Source organism: Helicoverpa zea, chromosome 5, assembly GCF_022581195.2.
Source record: "Helicoverpa zea isolate HzStark_Cry1AcR chromosome 5, ilHelZeax1.1, whole genome shotgun sequence".
Lineage (NCBI taxonomy): Eukaryota > Metazoa > Arthropoda > Insecta > Lepidoptera > Noctuidae > Helicoverpa > Helicoverpa zea.
The window spans coordinates 3,664,794-3,688,594 of record NC_061456.1 but is presented as its reverse complement, the minus strand read 5'-3'; the positions used below and the strand labels follow the sequence as shown (position 1 = coordinate 3,688,594).

The 23,801-nt window shown below is 37.2% G+C and overlaps 2 protein-coding genes across 3 annotated transcripts in view; one reads left to right on the top strand and one right to left on the bottom strand.

The window, feature by feature from the left end:
- Positions 1-219: 219 nt before the first annotated feature.
- The window catches only part of LOC124630759 (calcyphosin-like protein), a 57,152-nt gene continuing 33,570 nt past the window's right edge, over positions 220-23,801 (bottom strand). Inside the window, exons 2-8 of one of the 2 annotated variants that reach the window (XM_047164741.1) lie at positions 13,152-13,214; positions 3,409-3,562; positions 2,893-2,989; positions 2,343-2,423; positions 1,751-1,875; positions 1,248-1,332; positions 220-970 (exon numbers count right to left, since the gene is read on the bottom strand). In XM_047164741.1, coding sequence (XP_047020697.1) covers positions 869-970; positions 1,248-1,332; positions 1,751-1,875; positions 2,343-2,423; positions 2,893-2,989; positions 3,409-3,562; positions 13,152-13,214 — 707 coding nt within the window. In that variant the 3' untranslated portion in view covers positions 220-868. Of the gene's footprint in view, positions 971-1,247; positions 1,333-1,750; positions 1,876-2,342; positions 2,424-2,892; positions 2,990-3,408; positions 3,563-6,041; positions 6,216-13,151; positions 13,215-23,801 lie in introns of those variants that run through there. The other variant, XM_047164742.1, reaches the window with a different exon arrangement.
- Positions 22,736-23,715, top strand: LOC124630760 (18S rRNA aminocarboxypropyltransferase). Its single transcript, XM_047164744.1, has one exon. It carries the CDS (start codon positions 22,891-22,893, stop codon positions 23,626-23,628), a length of 738 nt encoding a protein of 245 aa, XP_047020700.1. The 5' UTR covers positions 22,736-22,890; the 3' UTR covers positions 23,629-23,715.

Sequence of the window (23,801 nt, the reverse complement as noted above, 5' to 3'; positions counted from 1 at the left end):
AATTTTTATTTACCATACACAATTATAGGACGTCTTACACTAATTATCTGCATAATTAAAATCTTTAAATTCAACAACATTCCGCTGCGCGAACGCACACGGTACCCGCGGATAAATAGATCGATATATTTTATAGTTTGCTGCACGTCATGGTTTTTTTTAATAACTTTGGGACCTTATTTCCCATGTATAAACCGTTAGTAGTAAATGAAAGTCCAATAAAAATCAAAATAATTTAATGAAATCAACATAAATATCATACCACAGGATAAGAATTTATTAAATAAAAATATAATACTGTATTAAATTAACTTTAGAAATAAAAGTGTACACAAGAAAGCCAAAATGGCTTTTAGGAGTGATGGTGGTGCTGAGTTAAGGGTAATACAAAACAAGAATACAAGAAAGTACGAGACACTGATATCTTTAAAATAACACAAGTACTGAGAATCGACTTTAAGTTACAAGGAAATGGTAGTGGATTTCGGCAGAAGAACTGAAGTCCAAAGCCAAGCATAAAGCATTTCTCATCAATTCGACAAATAAAGTATTTATTTAAAAACCACCTCCTTTTTTAAAGTCGGTTTAAAATGGACGGATTTGCAAATACGTGTTCTCAGTAACCACGAAACCCAGGAAAACATAATACAGATTTCTTCAAAGCTTTGCTTCAGCTTGTATGACACTTTTTTCATTATGCTATTACAGACGAAAATATTTTTACAAAACAAACTGAGGTTGATTCCACAATCAAATTGATTCTATAGAAAATTAGACAACATATGACCGAGTTTTATTTTGAAAATCAATTGCGTCAAGGTGATTGATGTACATGGAGTGGTGTCCGTACTTTCGGAGGTCTGAGGGCTTACAACTTGTAAGCTTGACGCATCATAAGGTCGAAGTAACAGTCGTTGTCGATGGACACGCTGATCCCGCTGTAGTAGTTCATGAACTCCTCCAACGTCACCTGTACATTAATTAGCTAGTTAAAAAATGCATACACATAAGGAATAGTGATATTTAAAAAACACATATTTTTGACGACTGGTCTCTGGTCTAACAGATGGAGACCGATGTAACAAAATAGCATGAGTATACCCCCGTGCATTCGAGCCCAGTAAGTTAAATTTATCAGAATACCACAATTTTTACTTAATCTCGCAGTTTTGTTTTATTTACCAAGTATTGAAAGGTTGTTTGTCGCACAAAGCTATTAGTTTAATTAAGTGGGGATATTTACTTACTTTTCCGTCCACAGATCCTTCAGACTCAAAGTTGGCGAGGAATTTGTTCAAAATGAGATCGGCTGTTTCTTCGCCACTCATGTACCTGGAAAATTACATAGAGACTGCATTTAAATATTCCTTATTTATGAACTATTCTTTTCGATTAAGCAATGCCTAACTGGACCTTGCTTTGTCTCCCTTCGCGGAGCACTAGCAATGATGTTCCATGCGGACTCAACGCGGTTCAAAGCGCAACATTTCTTGCGACTTCCTAGAAGTTTCTGGCATTACTATTATCGAAACTGTTCTTCTAAGTTATTAACGCCCAAGTTCATCGACAACATTAAAGAACTTTTTCTTAAATCAACTACATATTTACTTTGAAAATTTAAAGTGAAAATCCATCGTGAATGTATGTTTTAAAACAGCTGACGTTAACGTCGTCAGTGAACTTTGTCCTGAATAGAATAATTATACCAATAAAGAAGACTGTTTTGGTAAATCTATGAAGGTGCATTTACCTGGGATGGGACGTGACAGCATATACTCCCCGAATGTCCTCTACGGTGATAACTCCGTCGCCGGTCTTGTCTAGCTTCTTAAACGCTTGCTCCACTATAGCGCGCCGAGAATCGGACATCGGAGGCTGTGAAATATCAGAAATTGTACCTTGAAATACTTGCTTATTGTAATCTAATATCGATGTTGTGCTACTAAGATCAAAACTGGAGAATGAAATAGTATAATTGAAATCCTAGAGGCAGTCATTTTACTTCATCGAGATGCGTTAAGGGCAGTAGTTAGTAACTTCAGGGCACGGGTTATCAAAATCTGCTTAGCCTTGCTTGTTGAGGCCGGCTCTTTAGAACAAAAGAGGAAGAGAAGGTGAGTATTTAGAAATTCACTTTAAGGCTACGTTCTACGTGGGTAAGATGGTAAAAATTATAAAATGACCCCTCCCTGAGTCAGACTTTTACTGACTTAAAATCCATCGTGTTCCGTCAAAGGCCTTTTATGTACCAGGGCCGCAGTAACTCTTCCGAACAATCCCGCAGCCCCGGCATAGGACGCACCTTAAGAGATACACAACTATATAAATAATAATATGCTTACGCGAATGTGCACCAAGAATTCATCGAGGCTGATTGAGCCACTCTTGTCAGTGTCAAACCTATCAAAGAGCTCCATCGCATCCTGCAAACGAAAAAGTGCCTTTATTACCAAATATTTTTGCTTTTAGACAGAATAAAAATATTAAGAGGCGTCAAATGAGCAAAAATTAAATATTTGCCATATTATTTTCAATACACGCGCGCTCTTCTGGCGAATAAATGTAGGTAGAACTCGTTTTCGATAAGAAAACAGACACCGAAAATTGGCCGCTATCGAAGACATTCTCTTTCAAACCTTAAAACTTAAACTGTAATAATAATATTGCTTCTAAAATTATGCATCCCAGTTAGCATCCACAATGCAAATGCTACGTGTCCCACATTTCTTTATGTTGGTCTCTCATATTGTCTCACCAAAGGGCTCTGAAAGCCCCAGTGCTCTATTGTTTACTCAGACACAGGTACTCTTCACTATCTTATTATACATCTTAAAACCATGGGAAATATCTTCGCAAAGTAACATTTTTTTTTGCAGGAGTTGTTAAACTTACGTCATGGCTAAGTTCTAATCCCGTTTCTTTAATTCCGTTAATGAATTCTTCCTGGTTCAATTGCTTACTGCCATCGTCATCCATGCGTCGGAAAATCCTGTAATATTTCAAAAAAATATATAAAATCAAATAAATAGGTACATACTTTAATTTAAAAACAACAGGAAAGCTATTGTTAAGATGTATGATAAGGTAATCTATAACGGGTTATTAGTTAACAAAATACCTACTCATTAATAAAAGTTTAAATATCAAGAGCCGTAATCCGATTACCTATACTAAACCAACACTTTTTACTTATTCAAAAAATTCAAGGCAAGGTTTGTTTGATTGCTTGAATGTATAAATGCACTAATCTCAAAAGCCACTGAAGCGATAGGTTGTTAGCCCATTTATTGAAGGCCCATTTATTTATTTAGTCTTGCTAAACGGGTGGGTTGATTAGTTCCCACGATACTAACGCTAATGGGAACTCGTTCCATAACCATCCAGGTATATAAACTAAGTACTCCATACCTGCCAAGCCCCAGTATGCCGGAGGCTCCTCGCGAAAGGCAGAGCAGACGCAGCTTCTCCAGCGGATCGGTGGCAGAGTTGAGAGCGCGAGCAGACTTCTGCATTAACTCTTCCTCCTGGCGAGAAGTCGCCGACAGCGGTCTGTGCCATGCAACTGTAAATAACGACAGAAAATAATAGTTAAAAAAAAAAAAGAATTTTTAAAGCAAAGAAATTTTTCTTAATTTATATTTTCTTACATACATAGTACATACATACACGTGATGACGTGATGACGTGAAGCTAATATAAGCATGTTAAAAACAAATGAGCAACGTCCGAAACAGTCAGCGGATCTGAAGTCAGGCGATTGGGTGATGAAACAATTTTGTTGTTAAAAATCGACTGTGAAGTTTTAACACAAAGCGACGCAAAAACTCGTCATCGATAGAAACATTAAACGAAGTGACCTGTACTCAAAAAAAAAAAATCCGATGCCTAATTAGTTCGTTCAACGATTATTCAAATGTGAAATAATTTTTAATCTTTGCGAAAAGTCCAAATATCTCAGAGTAAGAAGAATCTTATGCAATAAGTACTGATTAATTATCAATCATCCGCATTTCTTTCAATAATGTCGTGATCCTAAAATACCTTGAGACTATAGCTCTCGAATCCGACTTATCAGACACTTCCCCCTACAAATGTTAAGAAAGTAAACAAAAATCAATGACTCACACTGTTGACATACATCCAACCGTATCAACTGACCTTGCAATCCGATCCGCGCATGTTCTAGAAGTCACTAGAACGATGACAAATTGTTAGACGAGCCGAGACCTATAGTTTTGTTTCGGTCGCACTACGCAGCTACGCACGACCGCCAGGTCTATAACCTCAATGGATAACATAATAATGTGGGAAATACGAAAGGTCTTATCTACCCTTCGTAGGTGTAACCGCGGGAATTTTGTGTGAAAGGCAATCGCTACTTAATCCCATTTTGGATAACTAAAGTGAAATAGAACTTGATGTTAGCGCAGTTGCCGGCTACATTACTTGTAGTTTGATTTCTGTTGGCACTGGCTGGTAGATATTATATTGTGCTTCGGTAACATCTCAGGAAGATAAATGGCTTTCCAGACAGATGCAGTGTACTGCAATGCAGTTACAGTTAACACCTGGTCGCATTGCTGAAATACCAATACTGCATTGAAGCAACGCTTCGCAAATTGGCTGTCATGCAGGCAGTCGTTTGCGCTTATTTAGTTTTATTTTATTATCTCATACATATTCAACACGATTTATTGTTAATAGGAAATGAATTTCGATCTGTATCGAAACGCAACGTTGCTAAATGAGAAACGATATTAAGAACTCTGATAAAAATGGGTCCTTTAAATAAGGCCGTTCTCCCTTTGTGTCTAAGGGTTGTTCTCAGGTCAAAACGAACCGTGCAAAAAAATCTTCCAAGACCATATCAGGGGGAATTAAAGTGAACCCATGATCGATAGAATAAATGTTACACGGGATCAAGCTTGAAACAGCAAAATCTTCATCGTTTCGAAACAAAGCAATACAAAGGAGCCAAACCAAAACAAAGCATAAATATCAATACAAGAAACTATTAAGGAAATCTTCCATCAATCTACGGCACTTTAGTGAAACAAATTATTGGTTAATTTTCAAAAGAAGGCTGTTTGACACGCGATCGCAAAACATTGTGATAAAATCAAAAACATTCCTTGACCTACATTTAAGTTTATTATTAACTGCAAGCAACATTTTGTTGTTGTTTTGACGGGAATCAATGAAATTGTAACATACCTAGGTACCTACCTAATTAATATTATGAAACGATGATTCGTCACTTAGGGTTTCTGGAATCAATTGTGACCAAATTCGTTGCATGGCAACAGTAAAATATATTTTGTAAGTAGGTACTATGAATAATAATTATTAATCAGGAAGACCTTTCCTATTGATAGCAAGTATTACTCTACTTATGATGTCAAGTCTTACTCTACTTTCGATACCAGGTCACTTGTAAGTAAGTGAATTATTAAACTAGGTATCTCCCCATTAAATATGAGTTCCTTTATAACTGAGATATAGGTAAGTAGTTCAACTTCACACAGGTCACACCTGTCAATAAAGCAAGTAATTTATTTATTGTGATTCCCACATGACACATTTCTACTTTAATACATTGTTACATAGGGGTTGCTAACCGCACCGGTCCTAAACGAACAAATCGATACAGTTCACAACACTGTTCAATTATTTAACTCGACAAATATTATATTTGTAGGAAGTCTAACAGCTAACATTTATTAATTATTCCTTAAGTTGTTATTCCACGTGAAACTTAACCTAGAAAAGCAGGTAATGTTCTTATAAAGGGTGGGTCTGGAAGCCGGTTTAATATTGTTAGAAAAGAGAAATAACAACAATACAAATTAGGCGCCTACTGAGTCAACAATAAATCATTGTGAGACAAACAATGAAAGACTGCATAACAATTACTGACAATTGAAATAATAATAACGAAGCTAAGACGACACCAGTTTCTAAGAACCACATCTTATTTTTGCTATAGTTTCAATCACTCTCGCAAAAACAAACACCGGCACATGAATTATAAAAGAACTTACTGTTAGATGAGGTCTTTATTTTTCCCAGATACATTTTGTCCAACACTAGCTAATAATACAACAACACACACAACACGTGATCAGATCCTGTCACACAACATGATTTTAAAGGTAGGATACGTCTTTCAGCCTCCGAATGTCACTACCGACTGGCGGCGAGGCAAACACGCTTGGGGTAAGGGTAGCAACGTCAGGCGAGACGGAATATTCCTAAAGCAAAAATTGGTGCTTATTTTTATATGAAAAAACTACACGTTCTTAAATGAACAGTTAGACCAGTTTACTTCGGCACAATGCAGTCGATTATAACAATGTACGCGGGTAAAAGCAGTTGTTTTAATGTAAATTGTTGTTGTTGTTTTAATGTTGGTTAGTTTGTTACTAGGAACGTTTTACTGGTAATAATACGTTCTAGTTTATGCTAATATTATAAAGCTAAAGAGTTTTTGTTCTTATCTACTGGACCTATTTGAAAAATTCATTCAGAGTTAGATAAAACCATTGATTGTGGAAGCCTAGAAGCTATTATAGGCTACTTATTAACTGGGTGCGCGGAGTAGTTCCCGCAAGATGGGGCAGAAGGTGCTAGTGAAAGTTTGTACTCCATAGTTTATGCATATTCATTGTTTATGCATATATATCAAGTATGAGGGCGCGGGTTCGATCCCAGGTCAGGCAAGTACCAATGCAACTTTTCTAAGTTTGTATGTAGTTTCTAAGTATATCTTAGACACCATTGACTGTGTTTCGGATGGCACGTTAAACTGTAGGTCCCGGCTGTCAGTGAACATCCTTGGCAGTCGTTACGGGTAGTCAGAAGCCAGTAAGTCTGACACCAGTCTAACCAAGGGGTATCGGGTTGCCCGGGTTACTGGGTTGAGGAGGTCAGATAGGCAGTCGCTTCTTGTAAAGCACTGGTACTCAGCTGAATCCGGTTAGACTGGAAGCCGACCCCAACATGATTGGGAAAAGGCTCGGAGGATGATGGATGAGTTTATGCATATTTAAGACAGCTATCTGCTTGATATTTTTAAAGATGAAGATTATTATCTACAACTTTTCCAAAACATCTGTTGTCAACCAAAATAATACAAACATCGCTTGATTTAAATCGGTCGGTATCTTTACATAAGTAGGTACGCTTTATGTACGGAAATAGTCTCATTAAAGAAGACATCAAAATGACTGTAGCTTGAATCAAAACAATAGGATGGAATCATAGCGGAACATCGATCACCAAGCAAATGGAGCGTGATAAGAAATTCTACATATTGTGTACCTTTATGTAATACTAGCTTCTGCCAACAGTTTCACCCGGGAGAAATACTTCCCGCAATCGAATTAAAAGTAACATAGGATATGTTATTCTGGTATAAGATATATTTCTGGCAGGTCTCATCTAAATCCATTCAGGAGTTTTTGCGTAAAGGGTGAACAAACATACATTCATACAAACATTCGCGTTTATAATATTACAAGTTTCTTATGTATCTTCATGTTAAATTGTAAAGGTAGACGGGTTACATAAATTCTGATGCAATTCAAATCAGAATGTTATGTGGTTGAGGGGGCGATTTGTCCGCCCACTGGATAAAAAGCTATGGAATATTCGAGGTCGTTTATTTATATTTAGATCTGCCAAACTTGTTGTTGGTAAATAATTGAATCTAAATATATAAAACTCAAAGGTGACTGACTGACTGACTGACATAGTGATCTATCAACGCACAGCTGAAACCACTGGACGGATCGGGCTGAAATTTAGCATGCAAGTAGATGTTATGACGCAGGCATCCGCTAAGAAAGGATTTTGATCAATTCTATCCCCAAGGGGATAAAATAGGGGATGAAAGTTTGTATGAAACTTTGTCAATTTTAAACCGATCGGACTGAGACTTTGCATGCATAAAGCTACTATGGCGTAGGCAATCCTTAAGAAAGGATTTTGATAAATTCCATCCCTAAGGGGATAAAATAGGGGATGAAAGTTTATATACATCTTCTTAGATTTTATAAAGAAGTCCTGATGACGAATCAGAATTTTATGATGACGTTCGCTTAAATACGATTTTGATTAATTCAACCCCCATTCAACCCCCACGGGTGATAAAATAAGGGATGATGAAGGATGTAAAATGTATTAGTTTCAACCTATCAGTACGTAATGGAACGAACAAAATAATGTTTAGTTCTAAATGTTGAGAAGATCTGCCTACCGCTATTAGATGGCGCTGTGCATTTTCGTCTCATTTCTGAATCGCGGTGTTAAGATTCTCCGCCAGTTAATTACCTTCGAACTGAACTGTAGGTAATCTGTTTGTTTGGTTGCTGCGGATTGCCTTCCTCACTGACATATTAAACATAAATATTTCTAGCGTATTATATTTGACGGTTCTTTTCTTGGCATTTTGTTTTTAACCGACTTCCCAAAAAGGAGGAGGTTATGGTTAGGTATATAGTCGTTTTGGTCATAGACTGCGTTGTATTTGGCATTTGTTTTGTTTTCGTTTGGTTTAAGTTTAGATTTTGTTGGTTAGACTTATTTTAAAATGGCTAAAGAAAATCTAAACGTTAATGGAGAAGTTGAAGAATGTACTGTCGTCCCTATTGTTGGTGACGGTGCATGTTTGTTTCGTGCTCTCTCTTATTTAATGTACGGAACACAAGACAGAGCAATGGAGGTGCGTACTTAATACCTAACGATATCCCGTTCGAATTTAAACGATTACAGTTTCCCCTAAAAGTCTGCTTTGCCATGACAATAAATAAGTCTCTCAAATTTGCGGGTATTGACTTGAGAGAACATTGCTTCTCTCATGGACAGTTTTATGTTGCTTGCTCACGAGTAAGTTCACCCAATAACTTAATAATTTTAGCGCCTAATGACAGATTAGTAAAGAATATTGTGTACAAAGAAGTTTTGTAGGCCCTAATTTTTTACACACGCTAAACAAAAGTAAAGCCGCAAAAACCATACCTAATTAATAATAATACTTCTTAACGCGAGCGAAGCCGCGGGCAACAGCTAGTTATGCAATATAGGCGATAAGCAATCCCCTGTAGTGGAGAAACACGTGAGATTAGTCAGCTGTTGTTCTAGAATGTCCACGTGGATTCGATAAATTGTAGGAACGTATGTGCTAGCTGCTGCCTGTGGTTTTACCCGCGCCCTAAAAGAACTACTACCCGCACCCGGATAGACTACAAGTTACTCTGTTATGTATTTGCTTTGCCACAATCTATTCTGTAGTTCTTGCGTAGAAAAGACACGTCCATCTATAAATCCAAAATTTCAGAATTATAATATTAGTGTACTTAATACTTATCTACACATAAAAATAACGTTTTACATACACCTCTAGTTTGTTGAAGGAACAGAAAACATCTGCAGAGCAAAGAGACCTCTCTAGATTCTGCGGGTCCTATATCGATTTCATCCTAGCAACGGTACTTAAAGTTCAACGTTACATAACTTCTATTTCGTTAGCCAAAGAGGGATATCAAACAGGGATACAGTTTCCGGTGAGGTATAAAATCATCATCTGCCTAGCCTTTTCCCATCTAAGTATGTAGGCACTAACTATGTACAAGCTGTTGATTTGCATCCGTGCCATATTCAAGGAGGTAATTATGCTAATGATTCTCGACCCAAATCAATAAAAAAATAGGTACGTAATTTTTTTTCTTTCATTTTTTTTCGGAATTCCGTAAATGTCACCTAGCCTTATTCAAACTTGGCGCGTATGTTACTGGCCTTAAAACCGTGCTGCACCCTCACACAAACGCAAACACAAAGCATACGCAACGATCACTCATAAATTTCATTCATAAAATTGGATTGCTTCGGAAATACCACGACATTACAATGACAAAAAAAGCAGTGCATATTAGTTATTTCCCATCTACTGTAATTCCAATAGATTATTTACGTGTTGTATGTCCTCCTCCTGAACTATGGCACAAATGCAAATCAACACCTTGTATATGTAACAGAGTTCATTATTTTACATGGAGCAACAGCCTATTTGACCTCAACCCAGTTACCCGGTCTACCCAATTCCTTGGTTAGACTGGTTGTTTAACTTTCTAGCTTCGGACACCTCGTAAGCTGGCTGCTAAATACATTCAAAAAACAGCCGGGAATTTAAGATGGCTTCCGAAACACGCAGGAACTCCTCATGAGAAGAAAGACGCCCATCTTTATAGCAACCAGCGAAGCGCTGCTTAACCTTATGATCGATTGCTCCGTTCAGCTTTAACTCAGCCAATAGTTCTCTCAGTGACGTAGAAAATGAGTTTCCCTTTTGTATTTTTTTAATAAAGAAATCTATCAAAGCTTGAATAGGGAATAATTAACCGCCACACAGGGCGCTTGGCTTTAAATGAATTTAATGTCGGTGAAACAGTTCAAGGTAAATGTTATTTAGGGTTGTCGAATCCCTCAAATAAGTTTTAAGAACGCGAAAGTTCGTAGAAATGTCGAGATGTGTGTTTGTTACTCTTTCACGCAAAAACTGAATGTATTTTGATGGACTAGGCAGGATCTTATTTAGTTGATATATCTGACAGACTAACATACTTTAAATAGGAAATGCTACCACTATTTATCCTTTCTTGGATTGCAGTTTAGGGGCGAGGGTGAAGATCGCTGACAGAAGCTATTATTGAAGATAAGTTTTTATGAACATGATACGTAAATTGTTTTCCTACATAGCATAATGGTTTGTGGGTGGCTGTACTACTTGTACAAAGGCTTAAGCAAAATAAAATTATGAGCAACAACCCTAATCCACCGCTATTTTGATTAATAAACGCTGAATTCTTATAAAAACTTGATGGATGGTATCAACCCTGTGTTCAACGAAAACACCGTATATTTAAAAAAATGTTATGCTTTTCAACACAAAGCTTGAGACAGCTTTTGATACGAAGAAATTACTTAGAATTTTTATAAAATGTAAATACATACGTTTTTGTACCATTTATTTAGCTCATAGAAAAAGTTTTTTCTACTATTGAAATGTCACTAGACAATACGAACAACACCTTTCGATCGAACACAAGTTTAAGTATATTTTACTAGCCGTTCACCGCGGTTCCACCCGCAATCCCGTGGAAAATACTTTCCGCACCCAAAAAGTATCTCAGGGTCTAGAATCTAGACCTTCTATGTACCATTGAAGTTAGTTCAGTATTTCTGATGTGAAAGTTACGAAAGCTTTCTTGAATAATTGACGTTTGCTCGTAATTTTTGTGGGGGGACATCCTCAAATTACTCAGGCATCTGTAGGTGCAGTGTGAGGGATTGCCAGGCTCGTACTGACTTCATTCTAGAACCATTTGTGTGTCAGGACTGCGGTAGTTCTTTGGAACAAATCCACAACTTAAGCATTCAGTCAATTGCCGCAACTGTGGAGAACCGTACTGAACCGTACCGTATGATGTACATATAATGTCTAACGTAAGTAAGGACTAGTTTTAATATTTGTTCTAAGGTCATTGCCTTTTCCTCCATAGTACGCCGTGTTGTGGGGGTCGCGTGATCTCACCCTTAACACGTAATCAAACTAACAATTAGGTACTACAGCGTATTTCCATTAATTCTATGCCGGTTGCTTCAGTTAACTTGTAGTTAAGGCAACTTGTTAAACTTTGTGGTGTAAAACTTTGATTAGATGTTAGACACCTTGTTTATTTTAATTTTTGGTAAAAGTACTTGTTTGTTCTTAGTATTACGGCCGTTATATTCAGTTGATCCAGGGAAGTCTCATAATATGGCAATCAATTATAATTATAAGCATACTGCTGACATCTTCAAGGAATCCCCTCATGCTTTAGAAAAATAAATAGATAGTACCTAGAAGTAGATATAACCGTCTGACTTCTTTAATACACTTTAGCTGCCTCTGCAAGACTGTTTGATAGGCTTGCAGCAATATTAACCAGCAGCATTTATTCAGAGGGTAAAATAAATTACACCCTTTTGTTTACGTGTGCCAACTTCAAGTAAGGTTGCAACCCCTAGTGTATTTTCTTTGATTATGAAGTAGGTATCTTTGTAACAACATAGGTTCTCTTTGTAACAATACAGATGTGTGAAACAAATCGATGGAAAGACGCAGTGTCCAGCGTCCTTGAACCCAGGTGGGTACATCTCTGCATTGCGGAAATTCTTTCCGGAATTTCTGTGAGAACTTTACTTATTTTCATTGAGAGAAAACTCGTTTAGTAGCGTGCAACGTTTTCACTATTTTAATTCAAGTACCTATATCACTCCTTCTTAATCGTATCCTCATGATCATGGAACGTGATTATACGCAAATGTTGTTTGTCTCCCTAAACCATTCTTTAATAGTTCTTTTGGCCAGGATAATCCTGTGCTAAACTGCTACTGAAGTCTGTCCGGAGACGATTTGCCTGTCCGTTCGCGATAAACTGAATGACTGCGATGACCGGATTTTCATGACTTTTACACTTAAACCAATACATAGATACGAATGATCATGAGAAAGTTTTACGTAATAAGTCCTACAGAATAATGAACAGAACAAAACTAAAATATCATGGCAATGTTTTATGTAGAGGTAGACGAGTAAATAGATAGTTAGGTACATGTAAATGTAAATAGCCCGCATCATGTCTTCAGCCCCTTTCCTTCATTACCGTTAGAATATACGGTTATCTCGTGACAGAATACCTACTGCGTAAATGTTTAGCAAGTCTAGAATGTTGTGTTACCCTGTAGTAAACCGACCGAAAGAAAATACTAATTAAGAATAGTTACTTACCCGTTACCTATATTTTCATAGGTGATAGGTAACTTTTAAGACAACGCTTATATGTAGGCCCGTATGTGTACACGTTTATATATACCTACTTCCTCAATAAACTACCCTCCAGATTAGAGGATTTAGTCCAGATTAGAGAGTCAAGAATCTCAAAACAAAGACAATGTGCTTAACTAACGCGTAACAAATACATACACAAAATCGGGCTGCGTCCAACTTGAAACCGTGCATTTTCCTGCATTGAGGAGCAAGATTCTCTAGATTTTTTTACTTTATTTTTAAAATAATAATAATTACGTAATTATTTTGTTCTATAACTTACCACTATCCATGACGTCGTTTTTATCCCCTTTGCCTTTGGAAACGTTGTCGTAGTTGAAGCAAGCTGTAAACAAAAAAAAACTAATTAGTAACCCGCCATAAAGTGTATTATCAACAAAAATTAGTAGACCTATTAATCTGTATAGGTAAGGATTTTGATACTAAAGTTCTCTAATGCATGTATTGCTGGTATTAGCCAACTACATGACACCATTGCACGCAAAATGTCCAGTGTTCATACCTACTGCATTACCTTCGCATGATAGGTGTACTATAACTTAACAATTAATAGATAACCATTTCACTTCATTATTATTATGAACAACCTTCAAATAAATATCAGAATAATAAACGGAAAACACACTCGATCGATCACCTAATTTCACAGTCGTAATTACTAAGCAGGTATAATAATTATTGTTACGAGCCATTGACAATATTCCCCATAGATTAGGTGAGGCCGACAAAAAACTGAAATTACCATACCAATTACATTGTCCTAAAAAAATAAAGCGCACCCATTAGACAGCGATTCTCAAATAATTATCCAGACGACTAGCCATTAACACTGATTGTATTGGCTTGACATTCAAGTTGATTTTTAAAAGGACATCTATCATTATTACTTAGATTTATAGCAGCCTTAATTGGAAAATCAATATGTTGGTATAGATTGGTACTGTTACACTGTAACCTCTGCCTGACCCGATAGAAAAGTAAGCGTGATATTACCTAGTGTGACTATGAAACAATATCAATTAAATCGGAACCTCGGTGGTCTATGCTTGTTGCCGCCATGTAAACGACGGCATGTAAACCGGCGACGCGCTGCGCGCGCCGCTGAACTTTTGTCTGTCATCAATTTGTCATGGAAAAAAAAATTTTCTTTTCGCTTTTTATTTGTCTCAATAAATTGTATACGATTATATTATAATAAACGATTATAATAAACGAATATATACGTATCAAACATGGTCCTTCGAGCCGGATGAAGCCTCGCATCGAATCGAGCATCGAATCAGCAAGAAACGGTCAGGCCGGTCGTTCCTCTTCTTCCTATCCTTTCCGTTTGTGTCTAATATCGTGCTGTATTTCAGAATTGCAGTTCGTAAACCTACCAATATGTGCAGTACGTGGTGCCTGTCAACTTGTATTTCGCTGTTGGTGTTTATACGTGAGTAACCGTCTCTTTGTGAACCGCCAAGATGAGTGACGAGGAATACGGTGAAAGTAATTGTTCAAATGTAGGTGATCTCAAAAAACAAAGGGGTTCTTTAAAAAGGCGATTAACGTTATTTGAAAAGTATGTTAGCAAGTACGAAAATGTAACATTATCCGAACGACAGCAAGCTGAGCTTAGTTTACGAATGGAATCGGTTACAAATGTTCTTACGTCTTTTAATAGAATTCAAGATAAAATCGAGCAATTAATAGATGAGGTTGACTTAGACAAACAAATTGAGTATAGAGAAGCTTTTGAGGACCAATATTTTAGTATTATGGCAATTGCCAAATGTTTAACCGATGTTGCAAAAGTTTCAGGTAAATGCGATAATTTACAGTCTATGCCAAATAAAAGTTCAATTAAACTACCTCAAATTATCCTCCCCTCATTCGACGGTTCGTATGATCACTGGCTCGAGTATAAAAATTCATATTTATCTATGATACATAAGCGGACCGATTTAGATTCAATTCAGAAGTTCCATTACCTAAAGTCTTCGCTTACGGGTTCCGCACTCCAAATAATAAGTGCATTGGAGTTCACTGCAGCCAATTATACTCACGCATGGGAGCTTTTGGAAAATAGGTACCATAATAACCGATTGCTTATTCACAACCATGTCAAATCTTTGTTTACTGCACAATCTATCAACAAAGAATCTCCTTCGCTAATTAGGAAACTAATCGATTTAGTTTTACGCAACTTGCGAGCGCTCAAATCTCTGGACGAACCGACGGACACCTGGGATACTTTAGTTATTTATATTATTGTATCGAAACTCGATTCAGCTACTGAGCGTGAATGGGAGAACTTTAAGGGCACAATATCATCGGATCTTAATAGAACTAAAATAAAGTTAGATGATTTATTGAACTTCTTACGTAATCGGGCTGACATGTTGGACATGATTCATAACAATCATACTCGAAATACGAATAACAAGCCTAGTAATACGTCTGAAGTCAAAAAACATATTAGTGCCGCCCATATACCGCAGTTACATAGTTTTGTGTCCACGCGTAACAATAACAATACGATTAAACCCGAAAAATCGAAGAATGTTTGTGTTATGTGCGGTGAAAAGCACGCATTGTTTATATGTTTTAAATTCCTAAATTTAACAGTTTCTGACAGAATTAAATTCGTTGATAATAAGATGGATTTGTGTCGTAATTGTTTACGTACAGGTCACACAATTTCTGAGTGTTTGTTTGGGCCATGCAAGCAATGCAAGGACAAACACAATACTTTACTACATAAGGATAAAAGCCATGTTATTGCATCGGTGCCGGCAGCTTCAACGGCGAGTGTTGATAGGGAGCCGGTTTCTGTCGTCTCATGTGCTTTGAATTTTGTAGACAACACCAGTGCCTCGCCAATCGAAAATGCGTCTTGTGTCTCAGTACCACAAGTGTTATTGTCGACCGCGATAGTTGAGGTTCTTGGTAGTGATAACAAATACTATACGGCTCGCGCATTAATAGACGGTGGTAGTCAGAATTCTTTCATTTCGGAAAGGCTCTGCCAACGTTTAAACGTATCATTAATACAGTCCACTATACAAATTGCAGGTGTGGGAAAGTCGGTTTCACACTGTAATAAATTATGCGATATTACCATGCGATCAAAAACGAGTAACTTTAACATTCAATTGCAATGTTATGTTTTGCCGAGCATTACAACGAATTTGCCGGCATCTCATATTTATTGCGACACACTCCTCATCCCGGACAACGTATGTCTTGCGGACCCCACGTTCAACATCCCATCAGAAATCGATTTGCTGATTGGTGCTGACGTTTATGGGGATTTATTGGAAGCGGATAGAATTCGATTATCAAAAGGTCCATACCTACAAAACTCGAAGGTGGGTTGGCTAATTTCAGGTCCTATATTTACAACCAAGTTACGCGCTAATAAGGTTCATTGTCATTTTATACAACAGTCGAATGTTGATACACACTTACGAGCTAGAAGAAGTTGTAAATTCGGGTTCGGTATTAACCGAAGAAGAACGTCAGTGTGAGGAATATTTTATTTAAAACGACTACACGAGATAATCGTGGCAGGTTCTCAATTCGAATACCTACCATTAAAGGAATCAGCTGATGTTCTTGGTGATTCATACGAGAGGGCAAAATCACGCTTCGTGTCATTATAGCGGAAATTAGATAAATACACTTCGTAGGTATAAAAGGTTATACAGTGACTTTCTACGAATAAAGTTATATAATGACCTAGGGCATATATCTGAAATAAACGAATAGGCATGGCCGCATTATTTCCTACCACATCATGGGGTATTCCGCGAGCACAGCACTACATCAAAACTTCGTGTAGTGTTTGATGCTAGTGCTGCAACCACCTCTAATAAGTCGTTAAATGACATACATCTAATCCTTCATCCTCTCCAAAACGACGTCTTTTCATTTTACTTCGTTTCCGACAGTATGAATATGTTACCAGTGCTGACGTGTTCTAGCTTTGCAAAATCGATTGGGCTAGATTAGAATGCCTCCTCATAATTTAAAAACGTTTGTCCAAATTCGAGTGTCCCAAATAAACGATTTTACGGGAGACGCGATTTGGTTGCATATTAGAGGCACAGATAATCCTGCAGATATTGTGTCGAAGACAATGATCTGTGGTGGCACGGGCCAGTCTTTTTACAGAGCCATGACATTGAATGGTCAAATAATGTTGTCATAGATAAGGAAAAATTTCCCGAATTAAAGGTTCAACATGCGAGTATGGTGTGTAGTAATCAGAATAGTGATTGTTTAGTAGATTTTAATAGATTTTCTTCATTCAATCGGCTGCGTCGAATGTCAGCCTATGTAATTATAATTCTTTCGATAACAACAGAAACATCCTATTCTGTTGTGTAGTAAACATAGACTGACTATGTTGATATTTGCGCATGAACATAAACAGTTATTGCATTGTGGGCCTCAGCAACTCTTGGCTTCTGTGCGTGAGACTTGGTGGCAACTTGGTGGGAGAAACCTAGCTAGGAAAACTGTCCACGATTGTGTCACTTGCACGCGACTTAAGGGAAAAATTGTACAGCCTCTCATGGGTAATTTACCCGCTGAACGCCTGGAAGCTGGGTTCCCCTTTATGCGTTGTGGGGTAGACTATGCGGGTCCAGTGATGATATTGAATCGAAGAGGGAGGGGTGCAAGTCTCACTAAAAGTTACATTTGCTTGTTTGTTTGTTTATGTACCCGTTCCATTCATCTTGAACTAGTTACAAGTCTATCAACGAAAGATTATATACTTGCTTTGAAACGTTTTATATCCCGTAGGGGTAAACCAGCTGAAATTATGTCGGATAACGCAACAAATTTTGTAGGTGCTGAACGAGAATTTGTTTCATTCATTGAAAGTAACAGTAGCGATATTGATGATTTTACTTCAAATAACAACATTAAATTTAGTTTCATTCCTCCGTATGCTCCTCACTTTGGCGGTTTGTGGGAGGCAGGGGTGAAATCGTGTAAGCACCACCTGCGACGCGTAATCGGTTCAGCTAATCTCACTTACGAGGAACTCAGTACGGTATTGGCACAAATTGAAGCCATCCTCAATTCCCGACCCTTAACCGCCCTGTCCACTGATCCTAACGACCTCCAACCCCTCACACCAGCCCATTTCCTTATCGGCCGGCCATTGACTGCTCCAGCCTGCAGAGATCTGACTGAAATATCGATTCATCGGTTAATGCGCTACGACGTTATTGAGCAGATGAGGCAAACGTTCTGGAAACGATGGGCGAAGGAATATGTGGCGGAGTTGCAGACGCGCACTAAGTGGAAAACTCGTCAAGATTCTCTTGCTATCAATCAACTGGCTTTGATAAAAGACGACAACCTGCCGCCACTAAAATGGAAGTTAGGGAGAATCATACGAATGTATCCTGGAACCGATGGTATCTCAAGGGTGGCCGACCTACTGACGTCATCGGGCATCACACGTAGGGCATTCTCGAAAATATGCCCCCTGCCAGTATCACCATAGCAGACGATGTGTCTGCTAATTCGGAATGCTGAAAATGTTGGAACCGGCTGTTTCCAAGGCCGGGGCCATGTTGCCGCCATGTAAACGACGGCATGTAAACCGGCGACGCGCTGCGCGCGCCGCTGAACTTTTGTCTGTCATCAATTTGTCATGGAAAAAAAAATTTTCTTTTCGCTTTTTATTTGTCTCAATAAATTGTATACGATTATATTATAATAAACGATTATAATAAACGAATATATACGTATCAAACAATGCTGTTAAAAAAAGGTTCCTGTGAAAACTTTGGGAACCACGAGACCTACTTGTCCTGACTGTCATATGTTCAAATGAAGGTGTGTTCTTCAGCAAATTATTATTATAACTGACCTACTAGACATGTCGCGCAGGCTGCCATGCATATCTAGGTAAATGAGGCTAGGCCGGACGCATTTGTCGTAAGTTAGACGGGCCTTGGACAATGTTTCCTCTTGTCTTGTCACGATAAACTTGAAGTTACGATATTACGTTGTAAGGTAAAAAATATGGTGGTGTAAGAAAAGCATTTTTAAGTTACAAACAGGTCTTTTTGTATTCACTTCACGAAGACCCAATAGGAGGCATTATTCGTTAAGCGTCATCATTAGGTGTATCAACCAATTACCGTCCACAACTGAACGTAAGCCTTCCTCTCCCAATGACGCCGACAGGCATATACCGAAGTATTTTTGGGAACAAGAAAAATAATGTTGTGAAAGAAAAGTCAACACTTTCCTCTAATACAAACATGACTTCTGACGACACTATCAGGTAGGTAAATGTCGTTGACTTCATACCTACATGTTCAAACACCAATTACCATAAAATTCAAGTCACCTGAACATGAATCATCGTTAGCCTACGCTAAGAAATTAGTCTGACTAATACCACACTAATATTTGTTGTAATAATTGTTTTCATCGCCCACGAACAATCTAGATTCTATGTACCAAGCAAATCTAAACACAATTGATAGTAAATGTTCTGGAATAGAAGTCTTCATTTAAAGAGCATTTTGCTGTTTTATAGAGATCATTGAGACTGAGTCATCATCGTCACTCGGTGTAGGCTTTATGGGTTATGTATTTTAAAGCAAAAATGCTTCACCTACTTCTGATAATTTAAAACTGCAGATTTGTTGAATTATGATATATTTCTATCTTCGCAGTATCCCTGAATCATCCTATATTTTCCTTGATGCAAGAATTGAAAACCTGAGTTATAAATACTTATAGGTATATATAACGTTTCTCTAAAACGAAAACTCCTTAGTTGCGAGGTAAGTAAAAACATATTCAAAGTTATAGTAAAAAAGAAAATAAGTTTTTGATTTTGCCGCTGACCCTACTTTATACATTTGACCGAACTTTTACTAATATCTAACGTTTAGCAGTTTCGCGCCAATTCCCTGATTGGGTCTACGTTCAAAAGTACTTGGCGGGAGAAATAACCGACTTGTGAACATTGAAATTGAAAACTACCGACCGGTAAAATTGTTATAACTTAAAATCGAAAAGCGATAGAAAAGACAGTTTGAAATGCGTGTAAAACTGTTCACAAAGCAAATAATTTTAAAAGAAAGTAATATTATTGGACTTACTAATTTAGTCTCACACCTTTTGCTTGTGTAGCTATGTATGTTTTCGAAGCAAAGACAACTGTATACAGCCAAGTACCACCGTCCAGGCGTGACTCTATAATGGTTATGGCCGCTCCTGACAATACGTGTCACACAGACGCAAAAATCGATCAGCAATCAAATTGCCTTTAATTATGTATGTCCAACACGATACGGTGTTTATGTTTTAAACTCGATATATTTTGTTTTAAGCAGGTGAACGCAACACGTTGTGCAATCGAGGTATTGAGATGGAATGACGCAGAGGCAGAGCATTGAACGTGAGATGTCCTCGTTCCTTATTTGGAGAATAAAGACTGCATGGTTGCTGCAATTTTTTTTATCGTTTTTTTTCTTGACGTTTTACGTTAAGTGCCTACTTTTTCACGCTGGAAAAGTTATACTCTGAGGAAGGACCCATGGTTTATGGCCTATTCCAAAATTTATCTTTATTTGTTCAGCGGTTTTACATAGCAGGCGTAAGTATAAAACAGACAGAGTAACTTTCATATTTTTGGTCACTTTACAGTTTTTTTAGACACTAGAATACGAAGATGTGGTCGTTTTGAAAATATGTTAGCCATCTACTTAATTGGGTATTTATCATAAAATATTAGGCGAACTTATAATATTTAACAGAACATCCTATATTTTCAATAGCATCTACCAATCAATATAATTTCCATAATTCAAAGAAAATATTGCTCATTTTCTTCGAAACGCCTCTTTATTTTGATACACAAACATGTTAGTAGACAACCATAACGTTTCATATATAAAAGTTTCTTATTCAGCAAACAAAAGTTCATAATACCATCCATCAGGCATAGACAAAAAAGTCAATTGTTAAACCTCCACGGTCATTACGATATACGCAGTTGATAGTTGATAATTACGATAGAACCGTATGATAGTGTCGTATCGATCGGCGACTCGTTTATAAAACATGGTAACTGCTTTCAAGGACATACAACCTCATGCATTATTAACTGACAGACATATCTAGGACGACCTCCGAGACATCTGCAAAGCCGCACGACTTTCCTCGGGTGAGAATTATGTACGTGTTTCATTAAGGCTATTTATTTTAGGTAGACCTTCTGCGGTTTTTCATTTCGTGCTCATAATTAAATGTGTTGGAAGTCTGAATTCAGGTAGGCACACTGGGCAAGTACGGTATTTATGCGTGTACCTTGATAGATCTTTGTTTAAAGATTAATGTTTCGTAACCAACAACACCCTTTGTACGACATTGAATCGCTTAACTGTGAAAATCTAAACATTTCTGTAAGTATATTTTTTTTTAATAAAGGAACGAAAGAAATCAAAAGCGTCACAACCACGCAATACAGCCCTCTCTCAGCATGATGCTGCGACCCTATGCGAGACAAAGTCCCAGCGCTGATTTTCAGCGATAGCTGAAACTACGTCCAACAAAATACAGGACCTGTTTACAACAACAACATGCCTTCTGTTCCATATAAGTACTGTAAATAATTTACTCCCACATTTTGTCAGCAATGGCAGTCTAATAATACGAATCTAGAATATAGACCAACTGTGGACACGTAAAATGGGAACCTACCTAAGTGGACACAATGCCCAATAAATTGTCCAGTCTAGTCAAAGCCAATTGAAGTAATGACCGGTGTTAAACGTACTTTTCCTACTCATCTTGGACTACTCAGAATATGCTCTGTGAAAGTCGCGACTTAACAAGATGAATTAAATTATCTATAGCTTGAGAAAATAATTATGCAAGGGTGAATTTTATTCATAAGTAAAAACATAGCAATATTTGGTCAGTGGGTCGTCTTTTTCGAATTTATGTCTAAGTAATGCCTTTAGACATAAATCCATAAGTAGGTACCTTATTAGTCTCATATGAGCGACATTAGATAAGTACCTAGTTAACTATGTTTAGTCATCCGAAAGATGAACCTAGGTACCTACCATATTACTAAATAGTCCAGAGAAAAATATCAGCGTTCATGAAAAAATATTTTGGTTAACTTTGGTCGTTGACTTTAAATTAAAATGATAATTTTAATTATTTAAACTTACCCGCCATGGAGGCGCTGCTCATTCTTCCGCGGGTAAAATCAATCTTGAATAAATTAATCAAACTGTATCTCAATAAAATCTAGGTATTACCTTTTATTTTGATAAGTAAATGATTGACGCACAGGTTTGACAACATATCCCTTTTTATCATAATCTAATTAGGTACGCTGCCAATAGCTTTAATGCCAAATATTAAAATATATGTGGTGTTATCATTATTTTCATAAATATTGTATAATTTATTCTTACAAAATTATTCGTTTGTTACAAAAAATGTTCAAATTTTTTTTTATTATAAAGAAAATTCTGCATTTGTACAGTGCACATAATGAAAACGACATAAAGCGAATAAACTTAGAAAACAAACTTAGCATCCGTCATGCGAAGTAATCAGGTTCGAGTCATAAATAATTTTGTTCCTTAAAATACTGAAAATTCCGAACCTAACTCATGTCAATTACATTTTTTTTACTTTGTAATAAATTCATAATGCACCTTTTAAATTATTTCAAGTACAAGCACATATACATTATATCGATTATTTTACGATATAATAAGAATTGTCGTCATATGTAGTAGCGTAATGTATATATGTTTTGTTGTCTATTCAACATTGACATTGACGGTTCGTAGTATTTGTCACCGGCACGTCATACGTAGATGACAGCTGTATTCTTTAATTCTATAGAGGTTATGTTAATGTTTGTATCGTGTTGTACTGTTATTACAATAATTATCTGAGGGTTTACAAATAAAGACTGTTATTAAAATACTACACATTCTCACGTGATAAAAATGGCACCAGGCAGAAAAGGCCATGTTCACGGCAAACGTTCAAATCAACATGTGAAGAGGGAATATGCAGAGAGATTGAGCGAATTGCGTTTAGATTCCTCAGACGAAAGTAGTTCTGATGGCAGTGACTCTGATGGCGAAGGTATAGCACCGGCTTTCCCAGTGAGCATGTGGGACCTCAACCACTGCGATCCTAAGAAGTGTTCAGGTCGGAAACTTGCACGACATAACCTCATCAAGAATTTAAAACTTGGCCAACAGTTCCGAGGACTCGTATTGTCACCAGTCGGCAAGCAGTGCGTTAGCCCAAACGATAAGGACATTATTGAAAAATTCGGACTAGCCGTTATTGATTGTTCATGGGCTAAAATTGACGAAACTCCTTTCGATAGAATGAAGTCGTCAAATCCGAGATTGCTACCGTTTTTGGTTGCTGCAAACCCTATAAACTACGGGAAACCGTACCAATTAAGTTGTGTGGAAGCTTTAGCAGCTGCAATGGTTATTACTGGGCATAAGCAAGAAGCAAGGTTTTATTTATCTAAGTTTTCATGGGGGCATTCATTCTTAGAACTGAATTCAGAAGCTCTTGATTTGTATGCTGCGTGTACTGACAGTAAAAGTGTTTTAGAGGCACAGGAAAAATATTTAGACAGTGTGAGAAATGAGAAAGATGACCGAGAAATGTGGCCGCCGAGTGAATCTGAAACTGAATCTGAAGAAGACAGTGCAACATAGTTGATTTGACTTTGTTTAAAGTTTACATTGATTTAAGTTAATAAAGCCTGTATTTATATACTAAATTATATTATACAATTTACTGTAGTGGCGTTTATAACAAAATTTGTTTGTGGAAAACTGTTTAAGATATTCTATGTAATTATATGTTCATCATCCTCCGAGCCCTTTCC

Coding starts and splice junctions, on each gene's coding strand:
- LOC124630760 (XM_047164744.1), top strand. CDS start 22,891: ATGGCACCAGGCAGAAAAGGCCATGTTCACGGCAAACGTTCAAATCAA.